The sequence below is a fragment of the Kogia breviceps genome, chromosome 1 (assembly GCF_026419965.1).
Source record: "Kogia breviceps isolate mKogBre1 chromosome 1, mKogBre1 haplotype 1, whole genome shotgun sequence".
NCBI lineage: Eukaryota > Metazoa > Chordata > Mammalia > Artiodactyla > Physeteridae > Kogia > Kogia breviceps.
Genome location: NC_081310.1, coordinates 137,396,885 through 137,414,743, shown reverse-complemented (window position 1 = coordinate 137,414,743; position 17,859 = coordinate 137,396,885). Strand labels below are relative to the sequence as shown.

Here is a 17,859-nt window from a genome sequence, read left to right as displayed (position 1 = left end):
CATTGTAAGTGGAACAGCAGCAAGTGGGATTAATTTAAAAGCATTCACATTAAAATATGACCCTGTTTTTAACATTTATTAGATTAAACAGAGTTCAAGCTATGATTTCACAAAGAAAACACAATAGAAGATCATGAAGTAAAGAAATCCATGCAAAGAAATACTTGCATAAAAAAAAAAAAAAAGGCAACAGCCAGAAGCAGTGATGGATTTGCCAAATACATATGCAATGAGATGACTGGAAAGGAGTTTAGTTGCCTTTTGCTTTTTAGAAACATGTTATGGCTTTTATAATCCCAATCATCACTGTGCTATTAGATTTCTAAAACTACCAGAACTGACTATACTATAAACATTTCATCCATTAGCAAATTTTAGTGATTTGACCCCAATACTCACTCCATGTGAACAGAGCAAAAAAGCTATTGCATGATTCCTATAAATTTGACAGTAAAAGCTGTTGTAGAGATTCCTGTTATCTGCAGCTGATTACTAGCACTGAACTTTAGGAACACAAAGACCTAAGAAGTTCAAATCTCATACTAATTGTGTCAGCTTGGGTAAGTTCTTCGGCCTAAGGCTAAGCCTCAGTTTACCCACCTGTCAAAAAGAGATATCTACTCAGTGGTTATATTGGGAGGATTAAATGAAATAATACCTGTAGAACATGCTTATATTTCACTTATTAGCAAGTGCCTGAGCACCTAATAAATAATAATAGATGATGAAATGATGAGCATGTCTATTATAAGTATTATTGCCCAACCTGATAATTCTCGACAACACTTTAATATCCATTAACTTTGTCTTCAGTATCTGATGCATCCCTGTCTACATCCCTTGCCTATCATCTGATGACCTGTGTCTCTAAATCCCTGACATCTTTTATTATGCCACCTCCTGGTTAACAAAAGTTCACTCAAATAACACTAGACCTAGATTTGCCCTCCTAGATAAGAGTACAGTTTCTCCAAAATACCCTTTCCCCCCTCCCTCCCTCCCTTGCTCTCTGTCTCTCCCTTTCCTTCTCCCCCTACCTTCTCTCTTCCTTTCTTGCTTTCTTTCCTCTCAGATATTCTGAGCAATTTGGTCCAAAGACTGTGCTTCAAGAAAAAACACAACTAGAATGTGGTCCCTTGCTCAGTTTAAGGTGGATTGCTAAGGAGCAGTTAGTTACTTATTGATCCCTCTGTTTTTGGAAACAGATAGTGAAATATCTACCTCATGTGGCTTTTTTTTTTTGGAGAAAAAATGGAATGACTTAACTATACTAGTCTTAAGAGAACAAACATGGAAATGAAAAGAGGTGCATCACATAGTTCAAATGTATTCTCTTTAAAAAGTTTTTTGAACATCAGTTTTCCTCATTCATCCAATACACCAAATAAAAAAAGTCTTTTACAATAATTTAAAGATGACATCAACTCATGAAACTTAGGTTATAGTTGGATTTTTTAAAACCAAGTCAACCTTTAGTTTAGTAACTTTATAACACAGTACCTATAAGTTAAATATCATCTTACCCACAGCACTGTATAACTAGAGATTTTAAATAAACAGTGTTTTAAGTATTTGTGTATAAATCTGCTTTGCTGACTAAGCAATAGAAATCCCAAGGACGGTAGGCAGGAGGGTGGGAGGAAGCCTGATATGGTATCAATTACTGAAGCTTTGTTTCATCGGAGCCAACAGGACATCTAGGTTTCTCCCCCAAGTAGTCCACAGGCTAAAAAGAAATATGGTTTATTTTACAAATATTGAATCATTATGTTGTACACCTGAAATTAATATAATGCTGTATGTCAATTATATGTCAACTGAAAATTTTTTCAATAAGGTTTACAAAAATAATAATAATAAACAATTAGCAGCTATTGAACCAAAAGACTATACTAAAAAGCCAAACAATACTAGCATAATCTGAAAATTACAACTCACTCAGAATTTCCTGAAGCATGTAATCCTTCTGTCTCAGGACTGTATTCACCACTTGCCCTTGTCAGATCGCTTGCCCCTGGAGGGTTAGGCTTTGGAAGTCGATGAGAGCCTGGACAGTTAGGTGCTGCCTGCTTCAGATTCAGCAAGAATGGGACACTGGCCTGAGCATTAAGGATTTATTAGGTGTGAGATCAGAAAAGACCTCACTTGGTCATTTTTTTCTCAGATGTTCTTCTGAAACTGAAACTTAAAAGCAAGACCTTGGCCAGTGTCTAACTTTGACCGTTTTCCACCTACAGTAAAGGAGGACTATGCATGCTGAGACTCCCATGCAAGCAATGTGACACATCACCCTGTTTCCTCTATCTAGTTAACCCTTCATCCCTCAAGTCTCTGCTCCTTCACCTTGCTATAAAGATGACCATTAAAAGCAAAGAGAATTGTCAGTTCCCACAGCATTTGTAGCAAAATGGAAGAGGCTCAAACAGAATTTCATGGAAAAATACTTTTTCCACTCAAATGATATAGGATATTTCAAGATGTTTTTAAAATACCAAAATATTATTGCATTCCAATGTGAGCTTTTTTTTTTTTTTTTTTTTTTTTGCGGCACGCGGGCCTCCCACCGTCGCGGCCCCTCCCATTGCGGAGCGCAGGCTCCGCGGGGCCATGGCTCACGGGCCCAGCCGCTCCGCGGCACGCGGGATCCTCCCGGACCGGGGCACGAACCCGTGTCCCCTGCATCGGCAGGCGGACTCTCAACCACTGCGCCACCAGGGAAGCCCCCAATGTAAGCTTTTAAAATTATATATACATTGTACTTTCCCAAAATATGAAAAGAGTACATATTCACTACTTAAAGCTTAAACAATAAAAAGTACAGAGAAGAAAACAAAAATATCCTAGTTTCACCACTCAGAAACAAATACTAGCTAACATTTTGGCAGATTTCTAAGTATTATTTACTCTTACTTAGATGACATTTTGTATCCCATTTTATTCATTTAGCAATATATTGTGACTATATCCACATGTCATTAAATAAGAACTATTCTTCAATAACTGCACAGAATATTCTAATAAGGTTTTACTAAAATTTGGATAACCAACTGCCTAGTGTGAAATATTGAATTATTTCCATTTTTGTGATTATAAAGCTACTTAAAATACTACTTATAATTATTTTATTATTTCTGACTATTGCCTTGGGATAAATTGTTGGAACTGGAATTGCTGGGTCAAAGAGCATGATAATTTTTAGAAGCTTTTGAAATATGTTTCTCTATGTACTTCAAAAAAGGAGGTATCAATTAACAATTTCACCTATAATGATGAGAGGCCTTATGTCCCTGTACTATTGCTGACAGTTCTCAATTTCCACCAATTCTTTCTAAATTTGATAATTTAGTTATTGAAAAGTGGTAGCAAGATTATGGTTTGCAATATTAGTAGGCAAGCTTTCCAAATTCATTCCCTCTCCTCTGCTTGCTTTGAAACTACACAAATTGTTCCCACCATAAAACATGCTAAGAAGACTAACTGAGGCAGAAGAACGGATAGGTGATGTGGAAGATAAAATAGAGGAAATAACTACTGCACACCAGAATAAAGAAAAAAGAATGAAAAGAATTGAAGACAATCTCAGAGACCTTTGGGACAACATCAAATGCACCTACATTTGAATTATAGGGGTCCCAGAAGAAGAAGATAAAAAAAGAGGGATTGATAAAATATTTGAAGAGATTATAGTTGACAACTTCCCTAATATGGGTAAGGAAATAGTCAATCAAGTCCAGGAAGCACAGAGAGTCCCATACAGGATAAATCCAAGGAGAAACACGCTAAGACACATATTAATCAAACTATCAAAAATTAAATACAAAGAAAAAATATTAAAAGCAGCAAGGGAAAAGGAATAATTAACATACAAGGGAATCCCCATAACCATCTTCCAGGAGAAACTCTGCAAGCCAAAAGGGAGTGGCAGGACATATTTAAAGTGATGAAAGGGAAAAACCTACAACCAAGATCACTCTACCCAGCAAGGTTCTCATTCAGATTTGATGGAGAAATTAACACCTTTACAGATAAGCAAAAGCTAAGAGAATTCAGCACCACCAAACCAGCCTTACAACAAATGCTAAAGGAACTTCTTTCTCTAGGCAGGAAACACAAGAGAAGGAAAAGACTTACAATGGCAAACCCAAAACAATTAAGAAAATGGTAATAGGAAAAAACATATCGATAATTACGTTAAATGAAAATGGATTAAATGCTCCAACCAAAAGACATGCACTGGCTGAATGGACACAAAAACAAAACCCGTATATAGGCTGTATACAGGAGACCCACTTCAGATCTAGGGACACATACAGACTGAAAGTGAGGGGATGGAAAAAGATATTCCATGCAAATGGAAATCAGTAGAAAGCTGGAGTAGCAATTCTCATATCAGACAAAAGAGACTTTAAAATAAAGACTATTACAAGAGACAAAGAAGGACACTACAGAATGATCAAAGGATCGATCCAAGAAGAAGATATAACAATTGCAAATATTTATGCACACAAACTAGGAGTACCTCAATACATAAGGCAAATGCTAACAGGCATAAAAGGGGAAACCGACAGTAACACAATCATAGTAGGGGACTTTAACACCCCACTGTCACCAATGGACAGATCATCCAAAATGAAAATAAATAAGGAAACACAAGCTTTAAATGATACATTAAACAAGATGGCCTTAATTGATATTTATAGGGCATTCCATCCAAAAAAACAGAATACACTTTCTTCTCAAATGCTAATGGAACATTCTCCAGGATAGATCATATCTTGGGTCACAAATCAAGCCTTGGTAAATTTAAGAATATTGAAATTGTATCTAGTATCTTTTCCGACCACAACGCTATGAGACTGGATATCAATTAGAGGAAAAAATCTGTAAGAAATACAAACACATGGAAGCTAAACAACACACTACTTAATAACCAGGAGATCACTGAAGAAATCAAAGGGGAAATCAAAAAATACCTAGAAGCAAATGACAATGAAAACAGGACGACCCAAAACCTATGGGATGCAGCAAAAGCAGTTCTAAGAGGGAAGTTTATATCAATACAATCCTACCTTAAGAAACAAAAAACATCTCAAATAAACAACGTAACCTTACACCTAAAGCAATTAGAGAAAGTAGAACAAAAAACCCCAAAGTTAGCAGAAGGAAAGAAATCATAAAGATCAGATCAGAAATAAATGAAAAAGAAATGAAGGAAACAATAGCAAAGATCAATAAAACTAAAAGCTGCTTCTTTGAGAAGATAGACAAAATTGATAAACCATTAGCCAGACTCGTCAAGAAAAAAAGGGAGAAGATTCAAATCATTAGAAGTAGAAATGAAAAAGGAGAAGTAACAACTGACACTGCAGAAATACAAAGGATCATGAGAGATTACTACAAGCAACTATATGCCAATAAAATGGACAACCTGGAAGAAATGGACAAATTCTTAGAAAAGCACAACGTTCCAAGACTGAACCAGGAAGAAACAGAAAATATAAACAGACCAATCACAAGCACTGAAATTGAAACTGTGATTTAAAATCTTCCAACAAATAAAAACCCAGGACCAGAGGGCTTCACAGGCGAATTCTATCAAACATTTAGAAAAGAGCTAACACCTATCCTTCTCAAACTCTTCCAGAATATAACAGAGGGAGGAACACTCCCAAACTCATTCTACGAGCTCAGCATCACCCTGATACCAAAACCAAAGATGTCACAAAAAAAGAAAACTACAGGTCAATATCACTGATGAATATAGATGCAAAAATCCTCAACAAAATACTAGCAAACAGAATCCAACAGCACATTAAAAGGATCACACAACATGATCCAGTGGGGCTTATCCCAGGAATGCAAGGATTCTTCAATATACACAAACCAATCAATGTGATAAACCATATTAACAAACTGAAGGAGAAAAACCATATGATCATCTCAATAGATGCAGGAAAAGCTTTCAACAAAATTCAACACCCACTTAAGAAAAAAACCCTGCAGAAAGTAGGCATAGAGGAAACTTAACTCAACATAATAAAGGCCATATAAGACAAACCCACAGCCAACATCATTCTCAATGGTGAAAAACTGAAACCATGTCCACTAAGATAAGGAACCAGAGAAGGTTGCCCACTCTCACCACTATTATTCAACATAGTTTTGGAAGTTTTGGCCACAGCAATCAGAGAAGAATAAGAAATAACAGGAATCCAAATCAAAAGAGAAGAAGTAAAGCTGTCACTGTTTGCAGATGACATGATACTATACATAGAGAATCCTAAAGATACTACCAGAAAACTACTAGAGCTAATCAATGAATGTGTTAAAGTAGCAGGATATAAAATTAATGCACAGAAGTCTCATGAATTCCTATACACTAATGATGAAAAATCTGAAAGAGAAATTAAGGAAACACTCCCATTTACCACTGCAACAAAAAGAATAAAATATCTAGGAATAAACCTACCTAAGGAGACAAAAGACTTGTATGCAGAAAACTATAAGACACTGATGAAAGAAATTAAAGATGATACAAATAGGTGGAGAAATATACCATGTTCTTGGATTGGAAGAATCAACACTGTGAAAATGACTATACTACCCAAAGCAATCTACAGATTCAGTGCAATCCCTATCAAACTACCAATGGCATTCTTCACAGAACTAGAACAAAAAAAGTCACAATTTGCATGGAAATACAAAGGACCCCAAATAGCCAAAGCAATCTTGAGAAAGAAAAATGGAGCTGGAGGAATCAGGCTCCCTGACTTCAGACTATACTACAAGGCTACAGTAATCCCGACAGTATGGTACTGGCGCAAAAACAGAAATATAGATCAATGGAACAGGATAGAAAGCCCAGAGATAAACCCACACACATATGGTCACCTTATCTTTGATAAAGGAGGGAAGGATATTCAGTGGAGAAAAGACAGCCTCTTCAATAAATGGTGCTGGGAAAACTGGACATCTACCTGTAGAAGTATGAAATTAGAACACTCCCTAACACCATACACAAAAATAAACTCAAAATGGGTTAAAGACCTAAATGTAAGGCCAGACACTATCAAACTCTTAGAGGAAAACATAGGCAGAACACTCTATGACATACATCATAGCAAGATCCTTTATGACCCACCTCCTAGAGAAATGGAAATAAAAACAAAAATAAACAAATGGGACCTAATGAAACTTAAAATCTTTTGCACAGCAAAGGAAACCACAAACAAGACGAATAGACAACCCTCAGAATGGGAGAAAATATTTCTAAATGAAGCAACTGACAAAGGATTACTCTCCAAAATATACAAGCAGCTCATGCAGCTCAATATTAAAAAATCAAACAGCACAATCCAAGAATGGGCAGAAGACCTAAACAGACGTATCTCCAAAGAAGATATAGAGATTGCCAACAAACACATGAAAGTATGCTCAACATCACTAATCATTAGAGAAATGAAAATCAAAACGACAATGAGGTATTATCACCTCACACTGGTTAGAATGGCCATCATCAAAAAATCTACAAACAATAAATGCTGGAGTGGGTGTGGAGAAAAGGGAACCCTCTTGCACTGTTGGTGGGAATGTAAATTGATGCAGCCACTATGGAGAAATGTATGGAGGTTCCTCAAAAAGCTAAAAATAGAACTACCATACAACCAAGCAATCCCACTACTGGGCATATACCCTGAGAAAACCATAATTCAAAAAGAGTCATGTACCAAAATGTTCATTGCAGTTCTATTTACAATAGCCAGGACATGGAAACAATCTAAGTGTCCATCGATAGATGAATGGATAAAGAAGATGTGGCACATATATACAATGGAATATTACTCAGCCATAAAAAGAAACGAAATTGAGTTATTTGTAGTGAGGTGGATGGACCAAGAGACAGTCATACAGAGTGAAGTAAGTCAGAAAGATAAAAACCAATACTGTATGCTAACACATATATATGGAATCTAAAAAAAAATAAACGGTTCCGAAGAACCTAGGGGCAGGACAGGAATAAAGACACCAACATAGAGAATGGACTTCAGGACATGGGGAGGGGAAAGGGTAAGCTGGGACGTAGTGAGAGAGTAGAATGAACATATATACACTACCAAAGGTAAAACAGATTGCTAGTGGGAAGCAGCTGCATGGAACAGGGAGATCACCTCAGTGCTTTGTGTCCACCTAGAGGGGTGGGAGGGAGACACAAGAGGGAGGAGATATGGGGATATATGTATATGTATAGCTGATTCACTTTGTTATACAGCAGAAACTAACACACCATTGTAAAGCAATTATATGCCAATAAATGTTTTTTAAAAATGTTAAATATCTTGAGCAATTCTATATCAGAAGAAAGTTTTGCCAAGAACCTTTTTATTTGAATTTTAAGAACATAAGAAGGCCATAAAAGCTGAGTAAATATATATGCAGGTTTATTCCAAGTTCCCAGTCACCTTGAAAACTATGTGTGTTCTTTGATCATTCTTTGTGTAGCCAATCAGTTATCTTCCCAACAACTCACTACGACAAAATTCATGACTTACATCATCTACCTATACAATAAAGATGTTCTTGTGTTACCTTTGTCATTGAAACATTGCTTACAAATATCCAGGATTAATCACCAGTCAAGACCACAGCTGTTCAAAGATAACATACTCAAAAAGCTAAATTCTATCCTCCACACAGTAGCAAGAATCTTTTCAAAACTTTCAGCTCATGTCATTTGTATGCATTAATTTTTCCAATGGCTTCCTATCTCAGAATAAACTCCTCCCAATGGCCTGTAAGTTCTTCCCTCTGGCCTCATTTCCTCCAGTCTCTGGCTTGTCCATTCTGCTTCTGTCACACTGACCTCCTTCCAAATTCTTCCCTCAACAACGATGCTCCCGGTTTAGACTCTGCATTTGCTGGGCCTTCTGCTTCCTGCACTCCTTCTTCACATGACAGAGTGGCTCAGCCCCGCACCTCATTCTGGTCTTTGCTCAAATGTCCCCTCACTGAGAGAGGACAGCCCTAAAAAATACTACCCTTTCCTCAAACCATCACTCTGTGTCCTTACCTTGACTTTCTTTTCTGCTAGCACTTAGCCCAGATAACCCATTACAGGTTTATCTTTCACTTGTTAGGCACATCTCCTCTTCAAATATAAACTCCCATATAGGGAAGGACTTCGTTATATTCGCACCAGAAACAGTGTGGCATAAAGCAGATACCTAACAAATATTTCAGAAGAAATCTATTGAAACAAACAGCCATACGCTTTCACAATTCATTCAGAAATTGTATTTAGACTGCAACTCATAACACGTGATTTTCTTGTTCTTTCATCAAGACCATTCTATCCTGCTTATGTGATAATAAAATTGCATTTTACTTTAGTCCTAACATTTTTTAGGTCTATATTACCTGGGCAACCACTATGACTTCTGCTGATTCCTATATAAAAGTATAAAGTGTCTACTTCTACATACATTTTACTTTATACTATATAATACTTTATTCTTAATATATTATTTATATTCATAATGTATAAATTATATTAATTTCACAAATCCACATGAATTGTTCCATCATTAGAACACCATGTGTCACAATGTATTAAGACAGCTTAAATTAAAAATAACAGAGAAAAATAAACACATGAAAATAACACTATGCCCTATAACACTGAATTAACTCTCAAGGGCACTATCTCATTGTAGCTAGCAATTATAATCTTTTGCTTTATCCACTTCACTGCATATGACATATATTTTATATAAATTCACCTGATTTGTTGGTGGACTGGAAAAAGCCCAATTAAGTGTGACATATTATAAAATAGAAGGAAGTTATCGCTTTATGTTATCAACCTAAAAGGTAGGAAGGCATTGACTGTAGTGCTTTACAAATTTATCCATTGCTATGATCTTAAGTGAAAACAATTCAGATTAAGTTGTATTAACTTAGACACAACAAAACATCATTAATTATATGTCATTTTTTTAGCCCATAGACTTATTCTTAACATAATCACAATTTTTATTCTAGGTCTAGTTTGAAATTGATTAATTCAGTGCTATACAAAATAAGATAGAATCTTTTACACATTATCTCAGCCCCCATTTCACTGCAATCTAAGGTTCTAATCAGGGAGATAAATAAAATACACACGTTTCAATCTTCACCAGCCTTGTGATCTAACTCACATAAGCTGTGACCTAAATGACCTTCATTTCAAGTATATAACTTTGATTCTATCGCTCTCTCCCTCAGGCACCTAACTGAAGGCTCAATTAAGGTGGAGGACCCACCATAACCTCTTTGCTTGGCATCAATATCAATATAACTCACGATACTTTCAAGACCTGGTTTATTTTATCTGAAATTTTCTTAGGAATATAAAGGCTTTTGAGAATATCTGTCACTTCCTTTAATCTATTATTCTAAATATTTACAAATTTATTGCATCATTTCCTTGAGTTTATTTTTAAAATATTAGCACCCAACTGTCACAATCTACTAATCCTTAGGTTTTGATACCATAATCCTTCTACATCGTTCTGAATATTTTACATGGTCTTTGTTTTATTTTGCTTATTAATATCTTATTTTCCACCGTACTTTATTCCCTCTGCCTCTGGGCCTCTGTAATCCAGAAATTTTGTTCTTTTGTGGAAGATGGACCATAGAACAAATCTACAAGTTCTTACACAGAAGGCAACATATTTTTAAGTTGCAAAGTTATGATACTAAGGCAATACAATGGCCTAACATATACAGTAAATAAGAATAAAAGTACAGTTATATGTGCTGATATAAAAAGATATTCAGGATACAGTGTTAAGTGGAAAAAGCATGTTGTAAAACAAAAATGTATCATGTTTCCATCTGTATATAAAAATAAGATGTGTATATATATAATATATGAATGCATTTATATGTGTGTATAGAGAGAAAATTTTCTGGAATCATGCACACACAAAAAACTTATCCACAGTTATCTATCTCTCAGGAAAAAGAATAAAGGCCAGGCAAGGAAGCCTTTAGCTTTCATCTTATTCTCATCTGTTCTGTATTGTATAATCTTTTCAACCAATCTTTTCTAAGAAAAAAAATTTTTTCAAAAACCTTAAAATGTCTATTACCTTTGATCCAGAAATTAAACTTCTTGGAACCTAGCCTAAGAAAATAATTATTAATTTCAAATTATCGTAGGTAATAAGATACTAGAGTACTACTAGTAGTAGTGAAAATAGGAAAAATAGAGAAATGTTTAAATTATGAAAAAAACACAGAATGGAATAATACACAGACATTAAACATATTCATGAAGATTACATAATAACATTAAAATACTTATGGTATAAGGTTAAGAATAAATAGCAAAATATAACATTTTATGGAAATATGAAAACATAACTTTGTAAACTCTAACTTTAGAAATAAAAAGACTGACCATATGTTAAAGGTGATTTTTGTGTGTGATAAATCTACAGATAACTTTAAGACCGCTTTTCTCTATTTTCTAAATGTTATTTCATAAGCTGTTAATGAAAAATAAACACTGATAAAGAGGTTTGGTACATATATTAGAGCATAAGAGAGATAAATAGTCATAAACATTGTCATCTATTGTTGAACCCACCTCAATGAAAAGATAATAACAAAATGTTTTAAAATTACAGATGTCATCAAGTCAAGAACACAGGTTTCCCATAATAGTTGAGAAAAATAATAAACCTATACACTCTTCATTTCACAAATCCAGAGCGGGAAACAAAACCCCACTCTCTTCCAAGTGATATGATCCTAGTCAAATACTTCTGTTATTCTATCTATCCCCTAATTTCAGCCTATATCATGTGCATCTTATTTTACAAAAAGTTGTCTACTTCCATAAATCCAGGTAAACAATCGAGTTTTCTGAAGTGGAAAAAAAAGAAATACGATAGTAATAATGTCAATGTTGCTACTGAACTTTAACATCCCTACCTTTTTGGTCAGCAGTTTGCCAAATTGTACAAATTTTCTAGATTATACATTACATGTACCAGAATTGAATGATAAAATCCAAGATCAAAAATTTGAATTATTTTATTAAAAGGCTTCAAATGTATGTTAATAAGAATCATTACTCACATATGGCAAAATCATTTTGAAAATGTTGGGGGTCTTAATGTTATAATTCTAAGGCAGAGGTTGGCAAACTTTTTCTGTAAAGGGCCAAACAGTGAATCCTTAGGGCACTGTGGGCCATAGGGTCTCTGTTGCAACTACTTAACTCTGCCCTTGTAGAGCAAAAGCAGCCACTAAGAATATGTAAATAAATAAGCATGACTCTAGTCCAATAAAACTTTATTTTCTGGCACTGAAATATGAATTTAATATAATTTTCACATATCACATATTCTTCTTTTGATTTTTTCCAACCATTTAAAAATGAAAGAAAAAAAAAACATTCCTCACTCACAGGCAATACAAAAAGAAAAGGTGGTAGGCCAGATTTGGCCTGTCGGCTGAAGTTTGTCAAACTGCTCATTCTGGAGTTTTTGTTTAACTTATTCCAAGGTTATATCCCTTGCTACTTCCTGCTGTTTGGCATGTTTTATCCTCCTCCATTCCACCTTCAAAATCTTATCTAACCTTTAAAGCCTTCCTCAAATATGTCCTTCATGAAAACTTTCAAGATGACTTCATCAAATGAGTCTTCTCTTCCTTTGAAGCCCCATAACATTTGTACCTTCTCTGGTTTTACATGTGACTACTGACCTTGTCCAGTTATTGGCGTGCCAAGCATTCCTCTTAACATTTTATGGAAGGAACCCTCTCTTACACATTTCTTATCGACCACTGTGCATAGTAGAAGGTTAATGATAATGACTGGATGGAAAGTTAACTATTCAACATCCTCAATTCTTAGCTGTAGGCACCAGTGGTTTAATAACAGCCTTGACATTTCTAAAATAAATGTTATAGACATTAAAAGCATTCATAAGTTTTAAAACACAGATGAATTTTAGTACCATTAAAATGTGACAACAAATTTTACCTTGGAGTCAAAAAGAATGCCCACCATGTTGGCAGGGTAGACAGATGGGAGAGATCAGGGAAAGGCCCGAGATACAAGTTATAGGGCACAGGGTACTATGTGAGAGCCAAATAGCTGCAGGCACAACCGGCCATCCACAGGACACAACTCAATCCTTTAACTGTCCTCCTAAAGTTGAGAAAAGTATCAGACCTTCCATGTGTCTAAGGTACTGGGGCCTGATCCTCCTAGGACACGCTTCAAGACTTTCTATGTCAAATGGAACTGTCCAACACACCCAAGAAACCCCTGGATCAGAAAGTTACTCCGTTTCAGAGAACTTAAAGTGCAGTTTGGAGTTTTCTATGAAAATTTTATATTTTTATTTAACTATAAATTCCTATTGCACAGATAAAATAGGAAACCTTTAGAAACTGGCACCACTCTCCCTGAATTCAAATCCTAGGAATGCTTCTTATTAGCTGTATGATGCTTGACATCCTACTTAACCTCTACAAACCACAGTTTTGTCATCTGTAAAAAGGAGATAATGATAATAGAACCTAACTCATGGGGATATTGGGCTGTTGTGAGGATTAGACGAGTTAATATATGTAAGTGTTTAGCACTGGCACATAGCAAGCACCTATCAATGTTAGCTACATATACATATAAATGTATATTTGGATAAGAACAAATAGCATTGCTAATACTAAATAACCTTTAAAAAGCTACACATACCCTTGCCTTCAGACATGTATTGTGTTTTATTTGATTCTTGAGATAGAACTGCCATAGGAAGGAATTTACAGAAAATAGGAAACAGGCTATTTAAGAATTATCAAGTAATTTTTAAAATGCACTAAAGGAAAACAGCAAGCTGAAAATACATGTATGACCATGTGACACAGAGAGAAATAGGAAAAAATTGAATCCCTCCGGCATTATCACAATAGTATTTCCCAAGCTTTGGCAGAGTGCAATGATCAAGATCAGCTTCCATGCATAGAGACAATGGCAGGTCAACTCAATGGCCATACTTACCACCTTTATCCACCCTACGGGGACCTGCCTTTTTGTCCTTCACCTTAGCAGCGCTTCCTTCCCAAAGGTTACTCCTACTCTTTTCCTTGTCTTCCTTGGAAACATGTTCCCTGGATTTCTCAGATAAGCCCTCTGCAATCACTCGGGTTCCTTTCTCTGCTTCTTCTTCAAGAACATTCTCCAAGTTTTCCTCTATTGGCAGAAGCTTGGTCTCCACATCTGTTTTTATTATTTCTTGGTCTTCAATTTCGATTTCTAGAGAATTCTCAATTGGAAGGTGGATTTTTCCTGGCTCATCATTTTCACTCAACTCCTGAGAAGATGGACTTCGGACACTTTCATTTGGACTGTTTGCAGCATGGGCATCCCTGTCCCCCAGTGCAGATTCATCTTCACTGCAACTAGAATATGGGTGACTTTTGGATGAGGTTGATGAAGCAGTTCTTATATCTACAAAAATTAAAAATGACAACATCATTGCTTTTCCATAAAGGGAAATTTAATAATAATAATTGTGGGAATTATGCTAGTAATTAATCATACTAAAATTTTTAATATAGTTTAGTAGATTTGATACCCTTTCCCCATATAGTCCACATAATTGTCATGATAAAGAAAGACCTATGTAATCTGTGAATCTATAGAATTTTCAATAAGAAGTCACATTTAACTGAAAACCAATTGTATTTGTTTATTTGTTGAAAGCCATTTCACTGGAAAACCTTTGTTATTATCATTTTTGTTATAGAAGAAATTGAATAATCTTTTACTTGTTCAGCAAAAGCACTTATTTCATTATCATCTTGGATGTATCCACAGTATTCTCTGTGCATAAAGTTTAAATTTTTATCTACTGTAACACCCGCCGTACTGGCACACCCTGGTAGCTCAGTATGGTAAGAATATCTATGCATTTGCATAATACCTAGATACTTAATATTTTGAGATAATGCTTGTGTGTGTGTCTGTGTGCATGTGTGTCGGGGGGAGATCTGGTCTTTTTTATGGGTTCCCCAGAAGCAGACACTGAGATGAGGACTCATGTGCCAGTGATGTATTAAAAATATGCTCCAAGAGAAACTCTTCTGGGTGTGGGTAAAGCAGGGCAGGGAAGGGAAGAAGTCAATCAAGAGAGCTATTTCAAGCAACATCTCAGCCTCAGCCTGATCCCATGGGAAGCCCTGAAGTCTAAATTATATTAGAATTTTTCTTCCCTTGAGGAAGGAGCTGGGCTTCCATACTCTGCTCCAGTCAGACATGGCTACAGGCTACCCTGGGGGGAACACGAACTCTTGGCACTCCCTTGCTCTTTGTGCCTGAGGGTGAAGCAAACCCAGTAGCCCAGGGCTGTCCTCTGAAGAAGACAGAGGATGCAGAAGCTGGAGATGGGCACACAGAATCGGCAAAAGAGATTCTAGGATATCTATGCAGTACACTGATGTGATGCTACAGATATGCAGTCTGGAAACTTACCAGAGCCAAAAATGGTTTAGTATTTATTACAGACAAAAACTTTTAAAAATCTCCAAGAAAGTAACACACACACACTGACTCTGTAAGGAAGATGCACTGCCTTGGGCCAGAAAAATACAAACTTGCCTTTCATTTTTTTTTTTAACCAAATAGACCCGTGTTTATAATTTTTTTATAGAATATATTTTTCAAATGAAATAGCCCACACTTACAAGCTGCTTAGCTTTCTTGTTTGCTCTTCTCTGTGTGCTCCTGATTCTTTTTTCTGTTTATGTTTTTTTCTGCTTGTAAGCTACCCAGATGGCTGTAGCAGCTGAGGCAGAGTTTAAGGGAAGAAATACCTGTCTTTACTCTTATCCTCTTCCCTCTAGCCCCAACGGCTCTCCATGACAGGGCTTAGCATTTTAAGTATAGTCACTGAGACATACTGAGCTCCCACAAAGATGTGAGAGATTCTACACAGCAGTAAAAATAAACTCCAAAAAGCCTTTAAGCAACAGAACCCCTTAAGTACAATTCCATTTGTTCTTATCTTCCAACTACCTTGACAGGCACCAGATGACCACTGTTTCTCAAAGGAATCACATACTTCAGCCACTCATTCTTTATCTCCATTGTATAAGATCTGGATGTGCTGTCTCTCGGTGGGGAATGTACAGATCAAGGACAGTCGTTCTCTTATTTGTACTAGTTCAGAAATTTCAGAGACTATGATCTCCCCCTCTCTTAAGCATCTCACATTTGTTTTTTTAAAAAAGAAAAACAACTCCCAGTGTGCTAGTGGTTTGTTTGATCAGTGGTTTTCATTAATTGCACAATTAGCTAGGATAAATGTTATAATTGTTCTGCACATCCAAAAACATCCATATCTACCATCTGAATGTTGACACCAGGACTCTCACTTTTGGCTCTGAGAGTTGTTCACATAATTTAAAAAATGAGTGCTCCTCTTTCTTTAGCAGCTTCTATTAATTGTATTACTTTATTTCAAAGGCTGAAACATGCTCTGGTTCAATTCTGAGTCAGTCCTTAAGAAAGATCAGGTGAATGAATGGCTGCTGAGTGGCAAGGCTACCTGACCTCCCATATAAACTCATTTCAGTTTTTAAATTTCTCTCTAACCTCGCTGTATAATTTCGTTTCACTCTCATTTCTCACTCTCATTTTCATACAGACACTGGGGCCAGGCTGTGCCTACAAAAAAGCTAAAAATGCTTTAGGGCCATGAAATGGGATTTTCAACAATAATTTTATTTATTCTCTTAGAAATAAAGTTTTTATGTGAAAACTTTTATATAAAGGAACATTTTATATAAAGGAATTTTAGGGTTGATGTATAAATTGTAATTTTTTTTTTCATTAGGAGGGAAAAAGTTGTCTTGGAGGCATGTTAGGAAACAGCTCTGCCTCCTACCAAATTCCATTTATCTCTCCAGTGTTCCCTCCAGGTACTGATGCTAAGACGCTGCCCTTGGTCTTCATGGTAGGGACCTGATCTGCACCCACTGCCTGAGTCCTTGGCCAAAGCCAGTGTGTTTGGTGACATGGTTCTACACCCTAAGCAGGATCTCTGACTTTTCTCTTTCCACATTCAATCAGTCCCCAATCCTTCACTGTTTTCTCTTTTCATGTCATCATAACTGTTCATTGATAACTATTCCTTTCCATCACTACTATTTCACGCAACATGAGCTAGAGAGAAAATACTATGTTTTTCTGTAAGACAGACTTAGGTATTCCAATCATGACTAAGCTCCTCATTAGCTTTGACTTTGATTATGCTACTTAACTTCTCTAAGGCTCTGTTTTCTTGGCTGTAAAATGGGAATCAATTCCAATTATTGCTCTCCATAAATCACTGTAGAAATTACATGATAAAAATTAATCTCACTAAATCAAATAATCATTGCTTTATGATTTTCAGTCTTCTTCTCTCTCTGATATCATACATGATAAGTATATTCTAATAAATGTCTTTCTTGTGATTTCACCCTGTATATCACATTAAGCATAGTAGTCACAGTTAACCATTTATTGAGGAAAAAAATAAAACCTGATAATGATTATGTACCTACTCTGTACCAAGCACTGAGGTAAGCACTTTACAAACATCTCATTTAATCCCATGGAGTAGTTAGTTATCTTTTTTTTCTAGATCTAGAAAGTAAGGCCCTCGGAAGTTAAATAATACCCAATGTCCATTAGCTATAAAGGAGCAATTTTTGTAAAATACTTCTTTTGTAATGACCCATTGTATTAAAACCAAGACCACTCTACTTGCCAAAAGGCCTTCAAACAGAGAGCACCCACTGTCATGAACCCAC

The 17,859-nt window shown here is 35.9% G+C and overlaps 1 protein-coding gene across 1 annotated transcript in view; it reads right to left on the bottom strand.

Annotated features, from left to right (window-relative positions):
- Positions 1-17,859, bottom strand: part of ERICH3 (glutamate rich 3) — a 118,776-nt gene that overhangs the window by 10,905 nt on the left and 90,012 nt on the right. Inside the window, exon 12 of the mRNA XM_067005775.1 lies at positions 14,063-14,512. Within this exon, the coding sequence (XP_066861876.1) occupies positions 14,063-14,512 (450 nt within the window). The remainder of the gene's footprint in view (positions 1-14,062; positions 14,513-17,859) is intronic.